The sequence below is a fragment of the Procambarus clarkii genome, chromosome 20, assembly GCF_040958095.1.
Source record: "Procambarus clarkii isolate CNS0578487 chromosome 20, FALCON_Pclarkii_2.0, whole genome shotgun sequence".
NCBI classification, from domain to species: domain Eukaryota; kingdom Metazoa; phylum Arthropoda; class Malacostraca; order Decapoda; family Cambaridae; genus Procambarus; species Procambarus clarkii.
The window spans coordinates 12220088-12241550 of NC_091169.1; the positions used below are offsets into that span (position 1 = coordinate 12220088).

General features: G+C 57.0%; 8 protein-coding genes across 8 annotated transcripts; 1 reads left to right on the top strand and 7 right to left on the bottom strand.

The window, feature by feature from the left end:
• The first annotated feature begins 131 nt into the window (after positions 1–131).
• LOC138366701 (S-antigen protein-like) lies at positions 132–9527 on the top strand. The gene is made up of 7 exons (XM_069327970.1): positions 132–158; positions 1596–1884; positions 3580–3821; positions 3950–4238; positions 5310–5624; positions 6029–6272; positions 9116–9527. The coding sequence occupies exons 1-7, from the start codon at positions 132–134 to the stop codon at positions 9525–9527; spliced, it is 1818 nt and encodes a 605-aa protein (XP_069184071.1).
• Positions 9528–12709: 3182 nt separating this feature from the next.
• LOC138366702 (mucin-22-like) lies at positions 12710–14140 on the bottom strand. The gene has a single exon (XM_069327972.1). It carries the CDS (start codon positions 14138–14140, stop codon positions 12710–12712), a length of 1431 nt encoding a protein of 476 aa, XP_069184073.1.
• Positions 14141–14300: 160 nt separating this feature from the next.
• LOC138366703 (mucin-22-like) lies at positions 14301–15161 on the bottom strand. The gene has a single exon (XM_069327973.1). It carries the CDS (start codon positions 15159–15161, stop codon positions 14301–14303), a length of 861 nt encoding a protein of 286 aa, XP_069184074.1.
• A 702-nt stretch (positions 15162–15863) lies between these two features.
• On the bottom strand, positions 15864–16664 carry LOC138366704 (mucin-22-like). The gene has a single exon (XM_069327974.1). The coding sequence runs from the start codon at positions 16662–16664 to the stop codon at positions 15864–15866; it is 801 nt and encodes a 266-aa protein (XP_069184075.1).
• A 190-nt stretch (positions 16665–16854) lies between these two features.
• On the bottom strand, positions 16855–17505 carry LOC123755221 (mucin-22-like). The gene has a single exon (XM_045737670.2). It carries the CDS (start codon positions 17503–17505, stop codon positions 16855–16857), a length of 651 nt encoding a protein of 216 aa, XP_045593626.2.
• Positions 17506–17575: 70 nt separating this feature from the next.
• Positions 17576–18406, bottom strand: LOC138366705 (mucin-22-like). Its single transcript, XM_069327975.1, has one exon. The coding sequence runs from the start codon at positions 18404–18406 to the stop codon at positions 17576–17578; it is 831 nt and encodes a 276-aa protein (XP_069184076.1).
• A 139-nt stretch (positions 18407–18545) lies between these two features.
• LOC138366706 (F-box/LRR-repeat protein 17-like) lies at positions 18546–19067 on the bottom strand. Its single transcript, XM_069327976.1, has one exon. The coding sequence runs from the start codon at positions 19065–19067 to the stop codon at positions 18546–18548; it is 522 nt and encodes a 173-aa protein (XP_069184077.1).
• A 1299-nt stretch (positions 19068–20366) lies between these two features.
• LOC138366707 (ribosome-binding protein 1-like) lies at positions 20367–21047 on the bottom strand. Its single transcript, XM_069327977.1, has one exon. It carries the CDS (start codon positions 21045–21047, stop codon positions 20367–20369), a length of 681 nt encoding a protein of 226 aa, XP_069184078.1.
• Between the last annotated feature and the right edge of the window lie 416 nt (positions 21048–21463).

Below are 21463 nucleotides of genomic sequence, written 5' to 3' on the forward strand. Positions count from 1 at the left end.
TCAAGTCCAGCAGGGTGACGACTCACTAGTCCAGCAGGGCGATGACTCACTAGTCCAGCAGGGCGACGACTCTCTAGTCCAGCAGGGCGACGGCTCACTGGTTCAGCTGGGCGACAACACACTATTCCAGAATGGTGAAGACTCACTTGTCTAGCAGGGTTACGACACACTAGTCCAGCAGGGCGACGATACACTAGCCCAGAAGGTGACGACTCACTCGTCCAGTTGGACGACGACACACTAGTCCAGTTGAACGACGACACACTAGTCTAGCAAGGCGACGACTCACTAATCCAGCAGGGCGATGACTCACTAGTTCAGTTGCACGTCAACACACTACTTCACCAGTGCGACGACTCACTAGTTCTGCAGGACGACGACTCACTAGTTCAGCAGGGAGAGGACTCACTAGTCCAGTTGGACGACGACACACTAGTCCAGCAGGGCGACGACTCACTAGTCCAGCAGTGCAACGACTCACTAGTCCAATTGGACGACGACTCACTAGTCCAGCAGGGCGACGACTCACTTGTCCAGTTAAACGACGACTCAATTGACGGATGACGACCCACTAGACCAGGTGAACGACGACCCACTAGTCCAGTTAGACGACAACTCAGTAGTCCAGCAGGGCGACGACTCATTAGTCCAGCAGGGTGACGACACACTAGTCCAGCAGGGCGACGACTCACTAATCCAGCAGGGAGACGACACACTACTCCAGTTGGACGAAGACTCACTTGCCCAGCAGGGCGACGACCCACTAGTCTAGCAGAGCGACGACTCACTAGTCCAGTTGGAAGACGACTCACTAGTCCAGTTGGACGACGACCCACTAGTCTAGCAGGGCGACGACTCACTAGTCCAGCAGGGCTACGACTCACTAGTCCAGCAGGGCAATGACTCACTAGTTCAGTTGGACGAAGACCTACTAGTGCAGCAGGGCGACGACCCTCTAGTCTAGCAGGGCGACGACTCACAATTCCAGCAGGGCGACGAATCCCTAGTCCAGTTGGACGACGACCCACTATTCCAGCAGGGAGACGACTCACTAGTTCAATTGGACGACAACACACTAGTCTAGTTGGACGACGATTCAATAGTACAGTTGGACGACGACTCACTAGTCCAGCAGCGCGACGACTCACTAGTTCAGTTAGACGACGATTCAATAATCCAGTTGGATGACGACCCACTAGTCCAGTTGAACTACGACCGACTAGTCTAGTTGGACGACGATTCACTAGTCCAGCAGGGCAACGACTCTCTAGTCCAGCAGGGCGACGACACTCTAGTCCAGAAGTGCGACGACTTACTAGTCTAATTGGACGATGACTCACTAGTTCAGTTGCACGACAACTCACTAGTCCAGCCTGGCGACGACTCACTAGTCCAGTTGGACGACGACGCACTAGTCCAGCACAGCGACGACTCAATAGTCAAGCAGGGAGACGACTCACTAGTTCAGTTGGACGACGACACACTAGTCCAGCAGGGCAACGACTCACTAGTCCAGCAGGGCGACGACACACTAGTCCAGCAGGGCGACGGTCGACACACTAGTCCAGTTGGACGATGACTCACTAATCCAGCAGGGTGTCGACTCACTAGTCCAATTAGACGACGACCTACTAGTCCAGCAGGGCGACGACTCATTAGTCCAGTTGCACGACGACCCACGAGTTCAGCAGAGAGACGACTCACTAGTCCAGTCGGACGACGACTCACTAGTCAAGCAGGGCGACGACTCGCTAGTTCAGTTGGACGACAACTCAATTGTCCAGTTGGATGACGACCCATTAGTCCAGTTGAACGACGACCCATTAGTCCAGTTGGACGACGACGGACTAGTCCAGGAGGGCGACGACTCACTAGTCAAGCAGGGCAACGACTCTCTAGTCTAGCAGGGCGACGACTCACTGGTTCAGCAGGGCGACCACACACTAGTCCAGCAGGGTGACGACTCACTAGACCAGCGGGGCGACGACACACTAGTCCAGCAGGGCGACGACTCAGTAGTCCAACAGGATGAAGACGCACTAGTCCAGCAGGGCAACGATACACTAGTCCAGGAGGGCAACGATACACTAGTCCAGCAGAACACCGACACACTAGTAAAGTTGGACGACGACTCACTAATCCAGCAGGGTGATGACACACTACTAAAGTTGGACGCCGACTCACTAGTCCAGCAGGCTGATGACACACTAGTCCAGTTGGACGACGACTCACTGATCCGGTTGGACGACGACCCACTAGTCCAATTAGACGACGACTTACTAGTCCAGCAGGGTGATGACTCACTAGTCCAGTTGGACGACGACTCACTGATCCAGTTGGACGACGACCCACTATTCCAGTTGGACGACGACCAATTAGTCTAGCAGGGCGACGACTCTCTAGTCCAGCAGGGCGACGACTCACTAGTCCAGCAGGGCGATGACTCACTAGTCCAGATGGACGACTACCCACTTGTTTAGTTGGACGGCTACTCACTAGTCCAGCAGGGAGACGACTCACTTGTCCAGTTGGACGACGGCTCACTAGTCCAGCAGGGCGACGACTCACTAGTACAGCAGGGCGACGACTCACTAATCAAGCAGGGAGACTACTCACTAGTTCGGTTGGACGACGACACACTAGTCCAGCAGGGCGACGACTCACTAGTTCAGCAAAGTTGCGACACACTAGTCCAGCAGGGCGACGACTCACTAGTCCAGCAGGGCGACGACTCACTAGTCTAGCAGGGCGACGACACACTAGTCGAGTTACACGACGACCTACTAGTCCAACAGGGCGACGACTCACTATTCCAGCAGGACACCAACACATTAGTCTAACAGGGCAACGACTCACTAGTCCAGTTGGACGACGACTCACTAGTCCAGCAGGGTGACGACACACTAGTCCAGCAGGGCGACGACTCACTAATCCAGCAGGGAGGCGACGCACTACTCCAGTTGGACGAAGACTCACTTGCCCAGCAGGGCGACGACCCACTAGTCTAGCAGAGCGACGACTCACTAGTCCAGTTGGACGACGACTCACTAGTCCAGTTGGACGACGATCCACTAGTCTAGCAGGACGACGACTCACTAGTCCAGTAGGGCAACGACTCACTAGTCCAGCAGGGCAATGACTCACTAGTCCAGCAGGGCAATGACTCACTAGTTCAGTTGGACGACGACCTACTAGTGCAGCAGGGCGACGACCGTCTAGTCTAGCAGGGCGACGACACACAAGTCCAGCAGGGCGACGAATCCCTAGTCCAGTTGGACGACGACCCACTATTCCAGCAGGGAGACGACTCACTAGTTCAGTTGGACGACAACACACTAGTCTAGTTGGACGACGACTCACTAGTCCAGTTGGACGACGACTCACTAGTCCAGCAGCGCGACGATTCATTAGTCCAGTTGGATGACGACCCACTAGTCCAGTTGAACTACGACTCACTAGTCTAGTTGGACGACGATTCACTAGTCCAGCAGGGCGACGACTCTCTAGTCCAGCAGGGCGACGACACTCTAGTCCAGAGGTGCGACGACTTACTAGTCTAATTGGACGATGACTCACTAGTTCAGTTGCACGACAACTCACTAGTCCAGCCGGGCGACGACTCACTAGTCCAGTTGGACGACGACGCACTAGTCCAGCACAGCGACGACTCAATAGTCAAGCAGGGAGACGACTCACTATTCCAGGTGGACGACGACACACTATTCCAGTTGGACGACGTCACACTAGTCCAGCAGGGCGACGACACTAGTCCACCAGGGCGACGACTCACTAATCAAGCAGGGAGACTACTCACTAGTTCAGTTGGACGACGACACACTAGTCCAGCAGGGCAACGACTCACTAGTCCAGCAGGGCGACGACACACTAGTCCAGCAGGGCGACGATCGACACACTAGTCCAGTTGGACGACGACTCACTAATCCAGCAGGGTGTCGACTCACTAGTCCAATTAGACGACGACCTACTAGTCCAGCAGGGCGACGACTCATTAGTCCAGTTGCACGACGACCCACGAGTTCAGCAGAGAGACGACTCACTAGTCCAGTCGGACGACGACTCACTAGTCAAGCAGGGCGACGACTCGCTAGTTCAGTTGGACGACGACTCAATTGTCCAGTTGGATGACGACCCACTAGTCCAGTTGAACGACGACCCATTATTCCAGTTGGACGACGACTCACTAGTCCAGCAGGGCGACGACTCACTAGTCAAGCAGGGCAACGACTCTCTAGTCTAGCAGGGCGACGACTCACTGGTTCAGCAGGGCGACCACACACTAGTCCAGCAGGGTGACGACTCACTAGACCTGCGGGGCGACGACACACTAGTCCAGCAGGGCGACGACTCAGTAGTCCAACAGGATGAAGGCTCACTAGTCTAGCAGGGCAACGATTCACTAGTCCAGCAGGGCGACGATACACTAGTCCAGCAGGACACCGACACACTAGTAAAGTTGGACGACGACTCACTAGTCCAGCAGGGTGATGACACACTAGTAAAGTTGGACGACGACTCACTAGTCCAGCAGGGTGATGACACACTAGTCCAGTTGGAAGACGGCTCACTGATCCGGTTGGACGACGACCCACTAGTCCAGTTGGACGACGACTCACTAGTCCAGCAGGGTGATGACTCACTATTCCAGTTGGACGACGACTCACTGATCCAGTTGGACGACGACCCACTAGTCCTGTTGGACGACGACCTATTAGTCTAGCAGGGCGACGACTCTCTAGTCCAGCAGGGCGACGACTCACTAGTCCAGCAGGGCGATGACTCACTAGTCCAGATGGACGACTACCCACTTGTTTAGTTGGACGGCGACTCACTAGTCCAGCAGGGAGACAACTCACTTGTCCAGTTGAACGACGACTCACTAGTCCAGCAAGGCGACGACTCACAAGTACAGCAGGGCGACGACTCACTAATCAAGCAGGGAGACTACTCACTAGTTCGGTTGGACGACGACACACTAGTCGAGCAGGGCGACGACTCACTAGTCCAGAAAAGTTGCGACACACTAGTCCAGCAGGGCGACGACTCACTAGTCCAGCAGGGCGACGACTCACTAGTCTAGCAGGGCGACGACACACTAATCCAGTTACACGACGACCTACTAGTCCAACAGGGCGATGACTCACTATTCCAGCAGGACATCGACACATTAGTCTAACAGGGCAACGGCTCACTAGTCCAGTTGGACGACGACTCTCTAGTCCAACAGGGCGACGACTCACCAGTCCAGCAGGACACCGACACACTAGTCTAACAGGACAACGACTCACTAGTCCAGTTGGACGACGACTCACTAGTCCAGCAGGGCGACGACTCACTATTCCAGCAGGGCGACGACACACTAGTCCAGCAGGGCGACGACTCACTAGTCCAGTTGGACAACGACCCACTAGTCCAGCTGGGCGACGACACACTAGTCCAGCAGGGCGACGACTCACTAGTCCAATTGGACGACGACTCACTAGTCCAGCAGGGCGACGACTCACTATTCCAGCAGGGCGACGACACACTAGTCCAGCAGGGCGACGACTCACTTGTCCTGTTGGACAACGACCCACTAGTCCAGCAGGGCGACGACTCTTTGTCCAGTCGGACGATGAGTCACTAGTCGAGCAGGGCGACGACTCACTAGTCTAGTTGGACGACGACTCACTAGTCCAGCAGGGCGACGACTCACTAGTCCAGCAGGATGACAGCTCATTAGTCCAGTTCGACGACGACACACTAGTCTAGTAGGGCGACGACCTACTAATGCAGCAGGGCGACGACTCACTAGTTCAGCAGGGCGACGACTCACTAGTCCAGCAGGGAGACAACCCAATAGTCCAGCAGGGCGACGACACACCAATAAAGTTGGACCACGACTCACTAGTCCAGCTGGACGACGATCCACTAGTCCAGTTGGACGATGACTAACTAGTCTAGTTCGACGAAGACTCACTAGCCCAGTTGGACGACGACTCACTTTTCCAGCATGTTGATGACTCACCAGTCCAGTTGGACGACGACTCACTAATCCAGTTGGACGACGACTCATTAATCCAGTTGGACGACGACTCACTAGTCCAGCAGGGCGACGACTCACTAGTCCAGCAGAGCGACGATTCACTAGTCCAGCAGGGCGCCGATATACTAGTAAAGTTGGACGACGACTCACTAGTCCAGCAGGGTGATGACTCACTAGTCCAGTTGGACGACGACTCACTGATCCAGTTGGACGACGACCCACGAGTCCAGTTGGACGACGGACCACTAGTCTAGCAGGGCGACGACTCTCTAGTGCAGCAGGGCGACGACTCACTAGTCCAGCAGGGCGATGACTCACTATTCCAGATGGACGACTACCCACTAGTTTAGTTGGACGACGACTCTCTAGTCCAGCAGGGAGACGACTCACTTGTTCAGTTGGACGACGGCTCACTAGTCCAGCAGGGCGACGACTCACTAGTACAGCAGGGCGACGACTCACTAGTCCAGCAGGGAGACTACTCACTAGTTCAGTTGTACGACGACACACTAGTCCAGCAGGGCGACGACTCACTAGTCTAGCAGGGCGACGACTCACTAGTCCACCAGGGCGACGACACACTAGTCCAGTTGGACGACGACTCACTAATCCAGCAGGGTGGCGACTCACCAGTCCAGTTAGACGACGACCTACTAGTCCAGCAGGGTGACGACTCACTAGTCCAGTTGGACGACGACCCACTAGTCCAGCATGGAGACGACTCACTAGTTCAGTTGGAAGACGACTCAATTGTCCAGTTGGATGACGACCCACTAGCCCAGTTGAACGACGACCCAATAGTCCATCAGGTCGACGACTCACTAGTCCAGCTGGGAGACGACTCACTAGTCCAGTTGGACGACGACTATGTAGTCTAATTGGACGAGGACCCACTAGTCAAGCTGGGCGACGACTCACTAGTCCAGCAGGGCGACGACCCTCTAGTCCAGCAGGGCGACGACTCACTAGTCTAGTTGGACAACGGCCCACTAGTCCAGCAGGGTGACAACTCACTAGTCCATCAGAACGACGGCTCCCTAGTCCAGTTGGACGACGACCCACTAGTGTCATCACCACAATGTCATCACCCAAATGTCACCACCACAATGTCATCACCACAATGTCACCACCACAATGTCACCACCACAATGTCAACACCACAATGTCACCACCACAATGTCACCACCACAATGTCATCACCCAAATGTCACCACCACAATGTCATCACCACAATGTCACCACCACAATGTCATCACCCAAATGTCACCACCACAATGTCATCACCACGATGTCACCACCACAATGCCACCACCACAATGTCAACACCACAATGTCATCACCACAATGTTATCACCACAATGTCATCACCACAATGTTATCACCACAATGTCATCACCACAATGTCACCACCACAATGTCATCACCACAATGTTATCACCACAATGTCATCACCACAATGTCATCACCACAATGTCATCACCACAATGTCATCATCACAGTGTCATCATCACAATGTCATCACCACAATGTCATCACCTCAATGTCATCATCACAGTGTCATCATCACAATGTCATCACCACAATGTCATCACCACAATGTCATCACCACAATGTCATCACCACAATGTTATCACCACAATGTCATCACCACAATGTCATCATCACAGTGTCATCATCACAATGTCATCACCACAATGTCATCACCACAATGTCTTCACCACAATGTCATCACCACAATATCATCACCACAATATCATCACCACAATGTCATCACCACAATGTCATCACCACAATGTCACAACAGCAATGTCATCATCACAATGTCATCACCACAATGTAACCACCACAATGTCACCACCACAATGTCACCACCACAATGTCACCATCACAATGTCATCACTACAATGTCACCACCACAATGTCACCATCACAATGTCATCACTACAATGTCACCACCACAATGTCACCACCACAATGTCACTAACACAATGTCACCATCACAATGGCATCACCACAATGTCACCATCACAATGTCATCACCACAATGTCACCACCACAATGTCACCATCACAATGTCATCACTACAATGTCACCACCACAATGTCACCACCACAATGTCACCACCACAATGTCACTAGCACAATGTCACCACCACAATGTCACCACCACAATGTCACCATCACAATGTCATCACCACAATGTCACCACCATAATGTCACCATCACAATGTCATCACCACAATGTCACCACCACAATGTCACCACCACAATGTCACCATCACAATGTCATCACCACAATGTCACCACCACAATGTCACCATCACAATGTCATCACCACAATGTCACCACCACAATGTCACCACCACAATGTCACCGCCACAATGTCATCACCACAATGTCACCACCACAATATCATCACCACAATATCATCACCACAATGTCATCACCACAATGTCATCACCACAATATCATCACCACAATGTCATCACCACAATGTCACCAGCATAATGTCACCACCACTATGTCACCATCACAATGTCATCACCACAATGTCACCACCACAATGTCACCACCACAATGTCACCAGCATAATGTCATCACCACAATGTCACCACCACAATGTCACCATCACAATGTCACCACCACAATGTCACCACCACAATGTCACCACCACAATGTCACCACCACAATGTCACCAGCATAATGTCACCACCACAATGTCACCATCACAATGTCATCACCACAATGGCATCACCACAATGTCACCATCACAATGTCACCACCACAATGTCACCAACACAATGTCACCACCACAATGTCATCACCACACTGTCACCACCACAATGCCATCACCACACTGTCACCACCACAATGTCACCACCACAATGTCACCACCACAATGTCACCACCACAATGTCATCACCACACTGTCACCACCACAATGTCATCACCACAATGTCACCACCACAATGTCATCACCACAATGTCACCACCACAATGTCATCAACCTCTTCCCCCACTACTATAAACAACCTATAACCATTCAGGTTCTTATATCTGACCTCTTCGACAGGTTTAAAGAACGCGGCGTGGTGCTGGTGGACGGCAAGGTGGACCACGAGGTGCGCCGCAAGGTGGACCATCAGGTGGACCAACAGGCGAGCCAAAAGGTGGACCAAGAGGTGAACCGCCAGGTGGACCAACAGGTGGGCCAACAGGTGGGCCAAAAGATGGACCAACAGGTGGGCCTGAAGAATGAGAAGAAGTTGAGGGGGTTCGACCCGAGGCAGCTGCTCAGCAGTCAGTTGTTTCCCGCCGTGGAGCCGCTGTACCAGGACATGCACGGGCGGCAGCTGGTCGTGGCAGTACTTAACAACTTGCCGTTCTTCGGCCTGCGTTACCTGGCCAACGGGTCGGCCCAGGCGGACTCTGGTCTAGATGTCAGCATCCTCAACACTCTCGCCCACACACTCAACTTCACGTGAGGACCTGATGTCTCCAGCAGTGTTTGTGGCCTCTGGGGCCACAGTGCTCGCACCACTCGCCTCTGGGGCCATAGTACTCGCACCACTCACCTCTGGGGCCACAGTGCTCGCACCACTCGCCTCTGGGGCCATAGTACTCGCACCACTCACCTCTGGGGCCACAGTGCTCGCACCACTCGCCTCTGGGGCCATAGTACTCGCACCACTCACCTCTGGGGACACAGTACTCGCACCACTCGCCTCTGGGGCCATAGTACTCGCACCACTCACCTCTGGGGCCACAGTACTCGCACCACTCGCCTCTGGGGCCATAGTACTCGCACCACTCACCTCTGGGGCCACAGTACTCGCACCACTCGCCTCTGGGGCCAGAGTACTCGCACCACTCGCCTCTGGGGCCAGAGTACTCGCACCACTCACCTCTGGGGCCACAGTACTCGCACCACTTGCCTCTGGGGCCACAGTACTCGCACTACTCGCCTCTGGGGTCATAGTACTCGCACCACTCAACTCTGGGGCCACAATACTCGCACCACTCAACTCTGGGGCCACAATACTCGCACCACTCGCCTCTGGGGCCACAGTACTCACACCACTCGCCTCTGGGGCCATAGAACTCAAACCACTCGCCTCTGGAGCCACAGTACTCGCACCACTCGCCTCTGGGGCCACAGTACTCGCACCACTCGCCTCTAGGGCCCCAGCTAGTACTCGCACCACTCGCCTCTAGGGCCATAGTACTCGCACCACTCGCCTCTGGGCCATAATACTCGAACCACTCGCCTCTGGGGCCACAGTACTCGCACCACTCGCCTCTGGGGCCACAGTATTCGCACCACTCGCCTCTGGGGCCACAGTACTCACACCACTTGCCTCTGGGGACCGCAGTGCTCGCACCACTCGTCTCTGGGGGCCAAAGTACTCGCACCACTCACCTCTGGGGCCACAGTACTCGCACCACTCGCCTCTGGGGCCATAGTACTCGCACCACTCTCATCTGGGGCCACAATACTCGCACCACTCGCCTCTGGGGCCACACTATTCGCACCACTCGCCTCTGGGGCCACAGTGCTCGAACCACTCGCCTCTGGGGGCCATAGTACTCGCACCACTCGTCTCTGGGGCCCCAGTACTCGCACCACTCGCCTCTGGGGCCACAGTACTCGCATCACTCGCCTCTGGACCCACAGTAATCGCACCACTCGCCTCTGGGGGACATAGTACTCGCATCACTCACCTCTGGACCCACAGTACTCGCACCACTCGTCTCTGGGGCCACAGTATTCGCACCACTCGCCTCTGGGGCCACAGTACTCGCACCACTCGCCTCTGGGGGCCACAGTACTCGCACCATTCGCCTCTGGGGCCACAGTAATCGCACTACTCGCCTCTGGGCTCATAGTACTCGCACTACTAGCCTCTGGGGCCACAGTACTCGTACCACTCGCCTCTGGGGCAATAATACTCACACCACTTACTTCTGGGGCCATAATACTCGCACCACTCGCCTCTGGGGCCACAGTACTCGCACCACGCGCCTCTGGGGCCATAATACTCGCACCACTTGTCTCTGGGGCCACAGTACTCGCACCACTCGCCTCTAGGGCCATAATACTCACACCACTCGCCTCTGGGACCACAGTACTCGCACCACTCGCCTCTTGGGCCATAATACTCGCACCACTCGCCTCTGGGGCCACAGTATTCGCACCTCTCGCGTCTGGGGCCATAATACTCGCACCACTCGCCTCTGGGGACACAGTACTCGCACCACTCGCCTCTGAACTCACAGAACTCGTAACAATCGCCTCTGGGGCCACAGTACTCGCATCGCACGCCTCCGGGGCCACAGTACTCGCACCACTCGTCTTTGGGGCCATAGTACTCACACCACTCGTCTTTGTGGCCACAGTATTCGCACAACTCGCCTCTGGGGCCACAGTACTCGCACCACTCGCCTCTGGGGCCTCTGTACTCGCACCACTCGCCTCTGGGGCCATAATACTCGCACCACTCACCTCTGGGGCCACAGTACTCGCACCACTCGCCTCTGGGGCCACATTATTCGCACCACTTGCCTCTGGAGCCACAGTATTCGCATCACTTGCCTCTGGGGCCACAGTACTCACACCACTCGCCTCTGGGGCCATAATACTCGCACCATTTGCCTCTGGGGCCATAGTACTCGCACCACTCGCCTCTGGGGCCACAGTACTCGCACCACTCGCCTCTGGACCCCCAGTATTCGCACCACTCGCCTCTGGGCCCACAGTACTCGCACCACTCGTCTCTGGGGCCACAGTACTCGCACCACTCGCCTCTGGGGCCACAGTACTCGCACCATTCGCCTCTGGGGCCACAGTACTCGCATCACTTGCCTCTGGACCCACAGTACTCGCACCACTCGCCTCTGGGGGACATAGTACTCGCATCACTCACCTTTGGACCCACAGTACTCGCACCACTCGTCTCTGGGGCCACAGTATTCGCACCACTCGCCTCTGGGGCCACAGTACTCGCACCACTCGCCTCTGGGGGCCACAGTACTCGCACCATTCGCCTCTGGGGCCACAGTAATGGCAATACTCGCCTCTGGGCTCATAGTACTCGCACTACTAGCCTCTGGGGCCACAGTACTCGCACCACTCACCTCTGGGGCAATAATACTCACACCACTTAATTCTGGGGCCATAATACTCGCACCACTCGCCTCTGGGGCCACAGTACTCGCACCACGCGCCTCTGGGGCCATAATACTCGCACCATTTGCCTCTGGGGCCATAGTACTCGCACCACTCGCATCTGGGGCCACAGTACTCGCACCACTCGCCTCTGGACCCCCAGTACTTGCACCACTCGCCTCTGGGGCCACAGTACTCGCACCACTCGCCTCTGGGGCCACAGTACTCGCACCACACGCCTCTGGGGCCATTATATTCGTACCACTCGCTTCTGGGACCACAGTACTCGCACCACTCGCCTCTGGGGCCATAATACTCGCACCACTCGCCTCTGGGGCCACAGTATTCGCACAACTCGCTTCTGGGGCCACAGTACTCGCACCACTCGCCTCTGGGGCCATAATACACGCACCACTCGCCTCTGGGGCCACAGTACTCGCACCACTCGCCTCTGGACCCACAGTACTCGCACCAATCGCCTCTGGGGCCACAGTAATCGCATCACTCGCCTCTGGAGGCCACAGTACTCGCACCACTCGTCTCTGGGGCCATAGTACTCACACAACTCGCCTTTGTAGCCACAGTATTCGCACAACTCGCCTCTGGGGCCACAGTACTCGCACCACTCGCCTCTGGGGCCATAATACTCGCACCACTCGCCTCTGGGGCCACAGTACTCGCGCCACTCGCCTCAGGGGTCACAGTATTCGCACCACTCGCCTCTGAGGCCACAGTACTCGCACCACTCGCCTCTGGGGCCATAATACTCGCACCACTCGCCTCTGGGGCCACAGTACTCGCACCACTCGCCACTGAGGCCACAGTACTCGCACCACTCGCCTCTGGGGCCATAATACTCGCATAACTCGCCTCTCGGGCCACAGTACTCGCACCACTCGCCTCTGGGGCCACAGTACTCGCACCACTCGCCTCTGGGACCACAGTACTCGCACCACTCGCCTCTGGGGCCACAGTACTCGCACCACTCGTCTCTGAGGCCATAGTACTCTCACAACTCGCCTTTGTGGCCACAGTATTCGCACAACTCGCCTCTGGGGCCACAGTACTCGCACCGCTCGCCTCTGGGGCCATAATACTCGCACCACTCGCCTCTGGGGCAATAATACTCGCACCGCTCGCCTCTGGGGCCATAATACTCGCACCACTCGCCTCTGGGGCAATAATACTCGCACCACTCGCATCTAGGGCCACAGTACTCGCACCACTCGCCTCTGGGGTCACAGTATTTGCACCACTCGCCTCTGAGGCCACAGTACTCGCACCACTCGCCTCTGGGGCCATAATACTCGTACCACTCGACTCTGGGGCCACAGTACTCGCACCACTCGCCACTGAGGCCACAGTACTCGCATCACTCGCCTCGGGGTCCACAGTACTCGCACCACTCGTCTCTGGGGCCATAGTACTCACACCACTCGCCTTTGTGGCCACAGTATTCGCACAACTCGCCTCTGGGGCCACAGTACTCGCACCATTCACCTCTGGGGCCTCTGTACTCGCACCCCTCGCCTCTGGGGCCATAATACTCGCACCACTCACCTCTGGGGCCACAGTACTCGCACCACTCGCCTCTGGGGCCACAGTATTCGCACCACTTGCCTCTGGAGCCACAGTACTCGCACCACTCGCCTCTGGGGCCACAGTACTCGCACCACTCGCCTCTGGGGCCATAATACTCGCACCACTTGCCTCTGGGGCCATAATACACGCACCACTCGCCTCTGGGGCCACAGTACTCACACCACTCGCCTCTGGGGCCATAATACTTGCACCATTTGCCTCTGGGGCCATAGTACTCGCACCACTCGCCTCTGGGGCCACAGTACTCGCACCACTCGCCTCTGGACCCCCAGTATTCGAACCACTCGCCTCTGGGGCCACAGTACTCGCATCACTTGTCTCTGGGGCCATAATACTCGTACCACTCGCCTCTGGGGCCACAGTATTCGCACAACTCGCTTCTGGGGCCACAGTAATCGCACCACTCGCCTCTGGGGCCATAATACACGCACCACTCGCCTCTGGAGCCACAGTACTCGCACCAATCGCCTCAGGGGCCACAGTACTCGCATCACTCGCCTCTAGGGGCCACAATACTCGCACCACTCGTCTCTGGGGCCATAGTACTCACACAACTCGCCTCTAGGGCCACAGTACTCGCACCACTCACCTCTGGGGCCATAATACTTGCACCACTCACCTCTGGGGCCATAATACTCGCACCACTCGCCTCTGGGGCCACAGTACTCACACCACTCGCCTCTGGGGCCACAGTACTCGCACCACTCGCCTCTGGGCCATAATACTCGCACCACTCGCCTCTGGGGCCACAGTACTCGCACCACTCGCCACTGAGGCCACAGTACTCGCACCACTCGCCTCTGGGGCCATAATACTCGCAAAACCCGCCTCTCGGGCCACAATACTCGCACCACTCGCCTCTGGGCCCACAGTACTCGCACCACTCGCCTCTGGGGCCACAGTACTCGCACCACTCGCCTCTGGGGGCCACAGTACTCGCACTACTCGTCTCTGGGGCCACTATATTCGCACTACTCGCTTCTTGGGTCATAGTACTCGCACTATTAGCATCTGGGGCTACAGTACTCGCACTATTAGCCTCTGGGGCCACAGTACTCACACCACTCGCCTCTGGGGCCATAATACTCGCACCATTTGCCTCTGGGGCCATAGTACTCGCACCACTCGCCTCTGGGGCCACAGTACTCGCACCACTCGCCTCTGGAACCCCAGTATTCGAACCACTCGTCTCTGGGGCCACAGTACTCGCATCACTTGTCTCTGGGGCCATAATACTCGTACCACTCGCCTCTGGGGCCACAGTATTCGCACAACTCGCTTCTGGGGCCACAGTAATCGCACCACTCGCCTCTGGGGCCATAATACACGCACCACTCGCCTCTGGGGCCATAGTACTCGCACCGCTCGCCTCTGGAGCCACAGTACTCGCTCCAATCGCCTCTGGGGCCACAGTACTCGCATCACTCGCCTCTGGGGGCCACAGTACTCGCACTACTCGTCTCTGGGGCCACTATATTCGCACTACTCGCCTCTTGGGTCATAGTACTTGCACTATTAGCATCTGGGGCTACAGTACTCGCACTATTAGCTTCTGGGGCCACAGTACTCGCACTACTCGCCTCTGGGGCCATAATACTCGCACCACTCGCCTCTGGGGCCACAGTACTCACACCACTCGCCACTGCGGCCATAATACTCGCACCACTTGCCTCTGGGGCCATAGTATTCGCATCTCTCGCCTCTGGACCCACAGTACTTGCGCCAATCGCCTCTGGGGCCACAGTACTCGCACCACTCGCCTCTGGGGGCCACAGTACTCGCACCACTCGTCTCTGAGGCCATAGTACTCTCACAACTCGCTTTTGTGGCCACAGTATTCGCAGACCTCGCCTCTGGGGCCACAGTACTCGCACCACTCGCCTCTGGGGTTATAATACTCGCACCACTCGCCTCTGGGGCCATAATACTCGCACCATTCGCCTCTGGGGCCACAGTACTCGCACCACTCGCCTCTGGGGTCACAGTATTCGCACCACTCGCCTCTGAGGCCACAGTACTCGCACCAATCGCCTCTGGGGCCACAGTACTCGCATCACTCGCCTCTAGGGGCCACAATACTCGCACCACTCGTCTCTGGGGCCATAGTACTCACACAACTCGCCTCTGTAGCCACAGTATTCGCACAACTCGCCTCTAGGGCCACAGTACTCGCACCACTCACCTCTGGGGCCATAATACTTGCTCCACTCACCTCTGGGGCCATAATACTCGCACCACTCGCCTCTGGGGCCACAGTACTCGCACCACTCGCCTCTGGGGCCACAGTACTCGCACCACTCGCCTCTGGGCCATAATACTCGCACCACTCGCCTCTGGGGCCACAGTACTCGCACCACTCGCCACTGAGGCCACAGTACTCGCACCACTCGCCTCTGGGGCCATAATACTCGCAAAACCCGCCTCTCGGGCCACAATACTCGCACCACTCGCCTCTGGGCCCACAGTACTCGCACCACTCGCCTCTGGGGCCACAGTACTCGCACCACTCGCCTCTGGGGGCCACAGTACTCGCACTACTCGTTTCTGGGGCCACTATATTCGCACTACTCGCCTCTTGGGTCATAGTACTCGCACTATTAGCATCTGGGGCTACAGTACTCGCACTATTAGCCTCTGGGGCCACAGTACTCACACCACTCGCCTCTGGGGCCATAATACTCGCACCATTTGCCTCTGGGTCCATAGTACTCGCACCACTCGCCTCTGGAACCCCAGTATTCGAACCACTCGCCTCTGGGGCCACAGTACTCGCACCACTCGCCTCTGGAACCCCAGTATTCGAACCACTCGTCTCTGGGGCCACAGTACTCGCATCACTTGTCTCTGGGGCCATTATATTCGTACAACTCGCCTCTGGGGCCACAGTATTCGCACAACTCGCTTCTGGGGCCACAGTAATCGCACCACTCGCCTCTGGGGCCATAATACACGCACCACTCGCCTCTGGGGCCATAGTACTCGCACCGCTCGCCTCTGGAGCCGCAGTACTCGCACCAATCGCCTCTGGGGCCACAGTACTCGCATCACTCGCCTCTGGGGGCCACAGTACTCGCACTACTCGTCTCTGGGGCCACTATATTCGCACTACTCGCCTCTTGGGTCATAGTACTCGCACTATTAGCATCTGGGGCTACAGTACTCGCACTATTAGCTTCTGGGGCCACAGTACTCGCACTACTCGCCTCTGGGGCCATAATACTCGCACCACTTGCCTCTAGGGCCATAATACTCGCACCACTCGCCTCTGGGGCCACAGTACTCACACCACTCGCCACTGCGGCCATAATACTCGCACCACTTGCCTCTGGGGCCATAGTATTCGCATCACTCGCCTCTGGACCCACAGTACTCACACCACTCGCCACTGCGGCCATAATACTCGCACTACTCGTCTCTGGGGCCACTATATTCGCACTACTCGCCTCTTGGGTCATAGTACTCGCACTATTAGCATCTGGGGCTACAGTACTCGCACTATTAGCTTCTGGGGCCACAGTACACGCACTACTCGCCTCTGGGGCCATAATACTCGCACCACTTGCCTCTAGGGCCATAATACTCGCACCACTCGCCTCTGGGGCCACAGTACTCACACCACTCGCCACTGCGGCCATAATACTCGCACTACTCGTCTCTGGGGCCACTATATTCGCACTACTCGCCTCTTGGGTCATAGTACTCACACTATTAGCATCTGGGGCTACAGTACTCGCACTATTAGCTTCTGGGGCCACAGTACTCGCACTACTCGCCTCTGGGGCCATAATACTCGCACCACTTGCCTCTAGGGCCATAATACTCGCACCAATCGCCTCTGGGGCCACAGTACTCGCACCACTCGCCTCTGGGGGCCACAGTACTCGCACCACTCGTCTCTGAGGCCATAGTACTCTCACAACTCGCTTTTGTGGCCACAGTATTCGCAGACCTCGCCTCTGGGGCCACAGTACTCGCACCACTCGCCTCTGGGGCTATAATACTCGCACCTCTCGCCTCTGGGGCCATAATACTCGCACCATTCGCCTCTGGGGCCACAGTACTCGCACCACTCGCCTCTGGGGTCACAGTATTCGCACCACTCGCCTCTGAGGCCACAGTACTCGCACCACTCGCCTCTGGGGCCATAATACTCGTACCACTCGCCTCTGGGGCCACAGTACTTGCACCACTCGCCACTGAGGCCACAGTACTCGCACCACTCGCCTCTGGGGCCATAATACTCGCAAAACTCGCCTCTCGGGCCACAGTACTCGCACCATTCGCCTCTGGGGACACAGTACTCACACCACTCGCCTCTGGGGCCACAGTACTCGCACCTCTCGCCTCTGGAGCCACAGTACTCGCACTACTCGCCTCTGGGGCCACTATATTCGCACTACTCGCCTCTGGGGTCATAGTACTCGCACAATTAGCCTCTGTGGCAACAGTACTCGCACTATTAGCCTCTGGGGCCACAGTACTCGCACCACTCGCCTCTGGGGCCATAATACACGCACTACTTGCCTTTGGGGCCATAATACTCGCACCACTCGCCTCTGGGGCCACAGCACTCACACCACTCGCCACTGGGGCCATAATACTCGCACCACTTGCCTCTGGGGCCACAGTACTCGCATCACTCGCCTCTGGGGGCCACAGTACTCGCACCACTCGTCTCTGGGGCCAAAGTACTCACACCACTCGCCTTTGTGGCCACAGTATTCGCACAACTCGCTTATGGGGCCACAGTACTCGCACCACTCGCCTCTGGGGCCTCTGTACTCACACCACTCGCCTCTGGGGCCACAGTACTCGCACCACTCGCCTCTGGGGCCACAGTATTCGCACCACTCGCCTCTGGGGCCACAGTACTTGCACCACTCGTCTCTGGGGCCACAATATTCGCACTACTCGCCTCTGAGGTCATAGTACTCGCACTACTAGCCTCTGGTACCATAGTACTCGCACCACTCGCCTCTGGGGCCATAATACTCGCACCACTTGCCTCTGGGGCCATAATACTCGCTCCACTCGCCTCTGGGGCCACAGTACTCGCACCACTTGCCTCTGGGGCCATAATACTCGCACCACTTGCCTCTGGGGCCATAGTACTCACACCACTCGTCTCTGGGGCCACAGTACTCACACCACTCGCCTCTGGGGCCATAATACTCGCACCACTCGCCTCTGGGGCCATAATACTCGCACCACTCGCCTCTGGGGCCACAGAACTCACACCACTCGACTCTGGGGCCATAATACTCGCACCACTTACTTTTGGGGGCCACAGTACTGGCACCACTCGCCTCAGGGGCCATAATACTCGCCTCTGGGACCATAATACTCGCACCACTCGCATCTGGGGTCACAGAACTCGCACCACTTGCCTCTGGGGCCATAATACTCGCACCACTTGCCTCTGGGGCCATAATACTCGCACCACTCGCCTTTGGGGGCCACAGTACTGGCACCACTCGCCTCTGGGGCCATAATACTCGCACCACTCGCCTCTGGGGCCACAGAACTCGCACCACTCGCCTTTGGGTCCACAGTACTCGCACCACTCGCCTCTGGGGCCACAGTACTGGCACCACTTGCTTCTGGGGCCACAGTACTCGCACTACTCGCCTCTGGAGCCATAGTACTTGCACCACTCGCCTCTGGGGCCACAGTACTCGCACCACTTGCCTCTGGGGCCATAATACTCACACCACTTGCCTCTGGGGCCATAGTACTCGCACCACTCGCCTCAGGGCCACAGTATTCGCACAACTCGCTTCTGGGGCCACAGTACTCGCACCACTCGCCTCTGGGGCCATAATACACACACCACTCGCCTCTGGGGCAGGGGCAACAGTACTCGCACCACTCGCCTCTGGACCCACAGTACTCGCACCAATCGCCTCTGGGGCCACAGTACTCGCATCACTCGCCTCTGGGGGCCACAGTACTCGCACCACTCGTCTCTGTGGCCATAGTACTCACACAACTCGCCTTTGTGGCCACAGTATTCCCACAACTCACCTCTGGGGCCACAGTACTCGCACCTCTCGCCTCTGGGGCCTTAATACTCGCACCACTCGCCTCTGGGGCCATAATACTCGCGCCACTCGCATCTGGGGTCACAGAACTCGCACCACTTGCCTCTGGGGCCATAATACTCGCACCACTCGCCTCTGGGGCCATAATACTCACACCACTTGCCTCTGGGGCCATAATACTCGCACCACTCGCCTCTGGGGCCATAATACTCGCACCACTCGCCTCTGGGGCCACAGTACTCGCACCACTCGCCTCTGGACCCCCAGTATTCGAACCACTCGCCTCTGGGGCCACAGTACTTGCATCACTTGTCTCTGGGGCCATAATACTCGCACCACTCGCCTCTGGGGCCACAGTATTCGCACAACTCGCTTCTGGGGCCACAGTACTCGCTCCACTCGCCTCTGGGGCCATAATACACGCACCACTCGCCTCTGGGGCCACAGTACTCCCACCGCTCGCCTCTGGAGCCACAGTACTCGCACCAATCGCCTCTGGGGCCACAGTTCTCGCATCACTCGCCTCTGGAGGCCACAATACTCGCACCACTCGTCTCTGGGGCCATAGTACTCACACAACTCGCCTTTGTAGCCACAGTATTCGCACAACTCGCCTCTGGGGCCACAGTACTCGCACCACTCGCCTCTGGGGCCATAATACTTGCACCACTCGCCTCTGGGGCCATAATACTCGCACCACTCGCCTCTGGGCCATAATACTCGCACCACTCGCCTCTGGGGCCACAGTACTCGCACCACTCACCACTGAGGCCACAGTACTCGCACCACTCGCCTTTGGGGCCATAATACTCGCAAAACTCGCCTCTCGGGCCACAGTACTCGCACCACTCGCCTCTGGGCCCACAGTACTCGCACCACTCGCCTCTGGGGCCACAGTACTCGCACCACTCGCCTCTGGGGGCCACAGTACTCGCACTTCTCGTCTCTGGGGCCACTATATTCGCACTACTCGCCTCTTGGGTCATCGTACTCGCACTATTAGTATCTGGGGCTACAGTACTCGCACTATTAGCCTCTGGGGCCACAGTACTCGCACTACTCGCCTCTGGGGCCATAATACTCGCACCATTTGCCTCTAGGGCCATAATACTCGCACCACTCGCCTTTGGGGCCACAGTACTCACACCACTCGCCACTGCGGCCATAATACTCGCACCACTTGCCTCTGGGGCCATAGTACTCGCATCACTCGCCTCTGGACCCACAGTACTCGCGCCAATCGCCTCTGGGGCCACAGTACTCGCACCACTCGCCTCTGGGGGCCACAGTACTCGCACCACTCGTCTCTGAGGCCATAGTACTCTCACAACTCGCCTCTGGGGCCATAATACTCGTACCACTCGCCTCTGGGGCCACAGTACTTGCACCACTCGCCACTGACGCCACAGTACTCGCACCACTCGTAATCTGGGGCCATATTACTCGCAAAACTCGCCTCTCGGGCCACAGTACTCGCACCATTCGCCTCTGGGGCCACAGTACTCACACCACTCGCCTCTGGGGCCACAGTACTCGCACCACTCGCCTCTGGAGCCACAGTACTCGCACTACTCGCCTCTGGGGCCACTATATTCGCACTACTCGCCTCTGG

Excerpts from the sequence above, each read along its gene's own strand:
- LOC138366701 (XM_069327970.1), top strand. The coding sequence starts at position 132 with ATGGTGAAGACTCACTTGTCTAGCAGG. Across the intron at positions 159-1,595 it reads AGACTCACTTGTCTAGCAGG|GGTGTCGACTCACTAGTCCA; the intron begins GTTACGACACAC and ends CTAATCCAGCAG. Across the intron at positions 3,822-3,949 it reads GGAGACTACTCACTAGTTCA|GGTGTCGACTCACTAGTCCA; the intron begins GTTGGACGACGA and ends CTAATCCAGCAG.
- LOC138366702 (XM_069327972.1), bottom strand. The coding sequence starts at position 14,140 with ATGGCCCCAGAGACAAGTGATGCGAGTACTGTGGCCCCAGAGGCGAGT.
- LOC138366703 (XM_069327973.1), bottom strand. The coding sequence starts at position 15,161 with ATGGCCCCAGAGGCGAGTGGTGCGTGTATTATGGCCCCAGAGGCGAGT.
- LOC138366704 (XM_069327974.1), bottom strand. The coding sequence starts at position 16,664 with ATGGCCCCAGAGACAAGTGATGCGAGTACTGTGGCCCCAGAGACGAGT.
- LOC123755221 (XM_045737670.2), bottom strand. The coding sequence starts at position 17,505 with ATGACCCAAGAGGCGAGTAGTGCGAATATAGTGGCCCCAGAGACGAGT.
- LOC138366705 (XM_069327975.1), bottom strand. The coding sequence starts at position 18,406 with ATGGCCCCAGTGGCGAGTGGTGTGAGTGCTGTGGCCCCAGAGGCGAGT.
- LOC138366706 (XM_069327976.1), bottom strand. The coding sequence starts at position 19,067 with ATGGCCCCAGAGTCGAGTGGTGTGAGTTCTGTGGCCCCAGAGGCGAGT.
- LOC138366707 (XM_069327977.1), bottom strand. The coding sequence starts at position 21,047 with ATGGCCCCAGAGGCAAGTGGTGCGAGTATTATGGCCGCAGTGGCGAGT.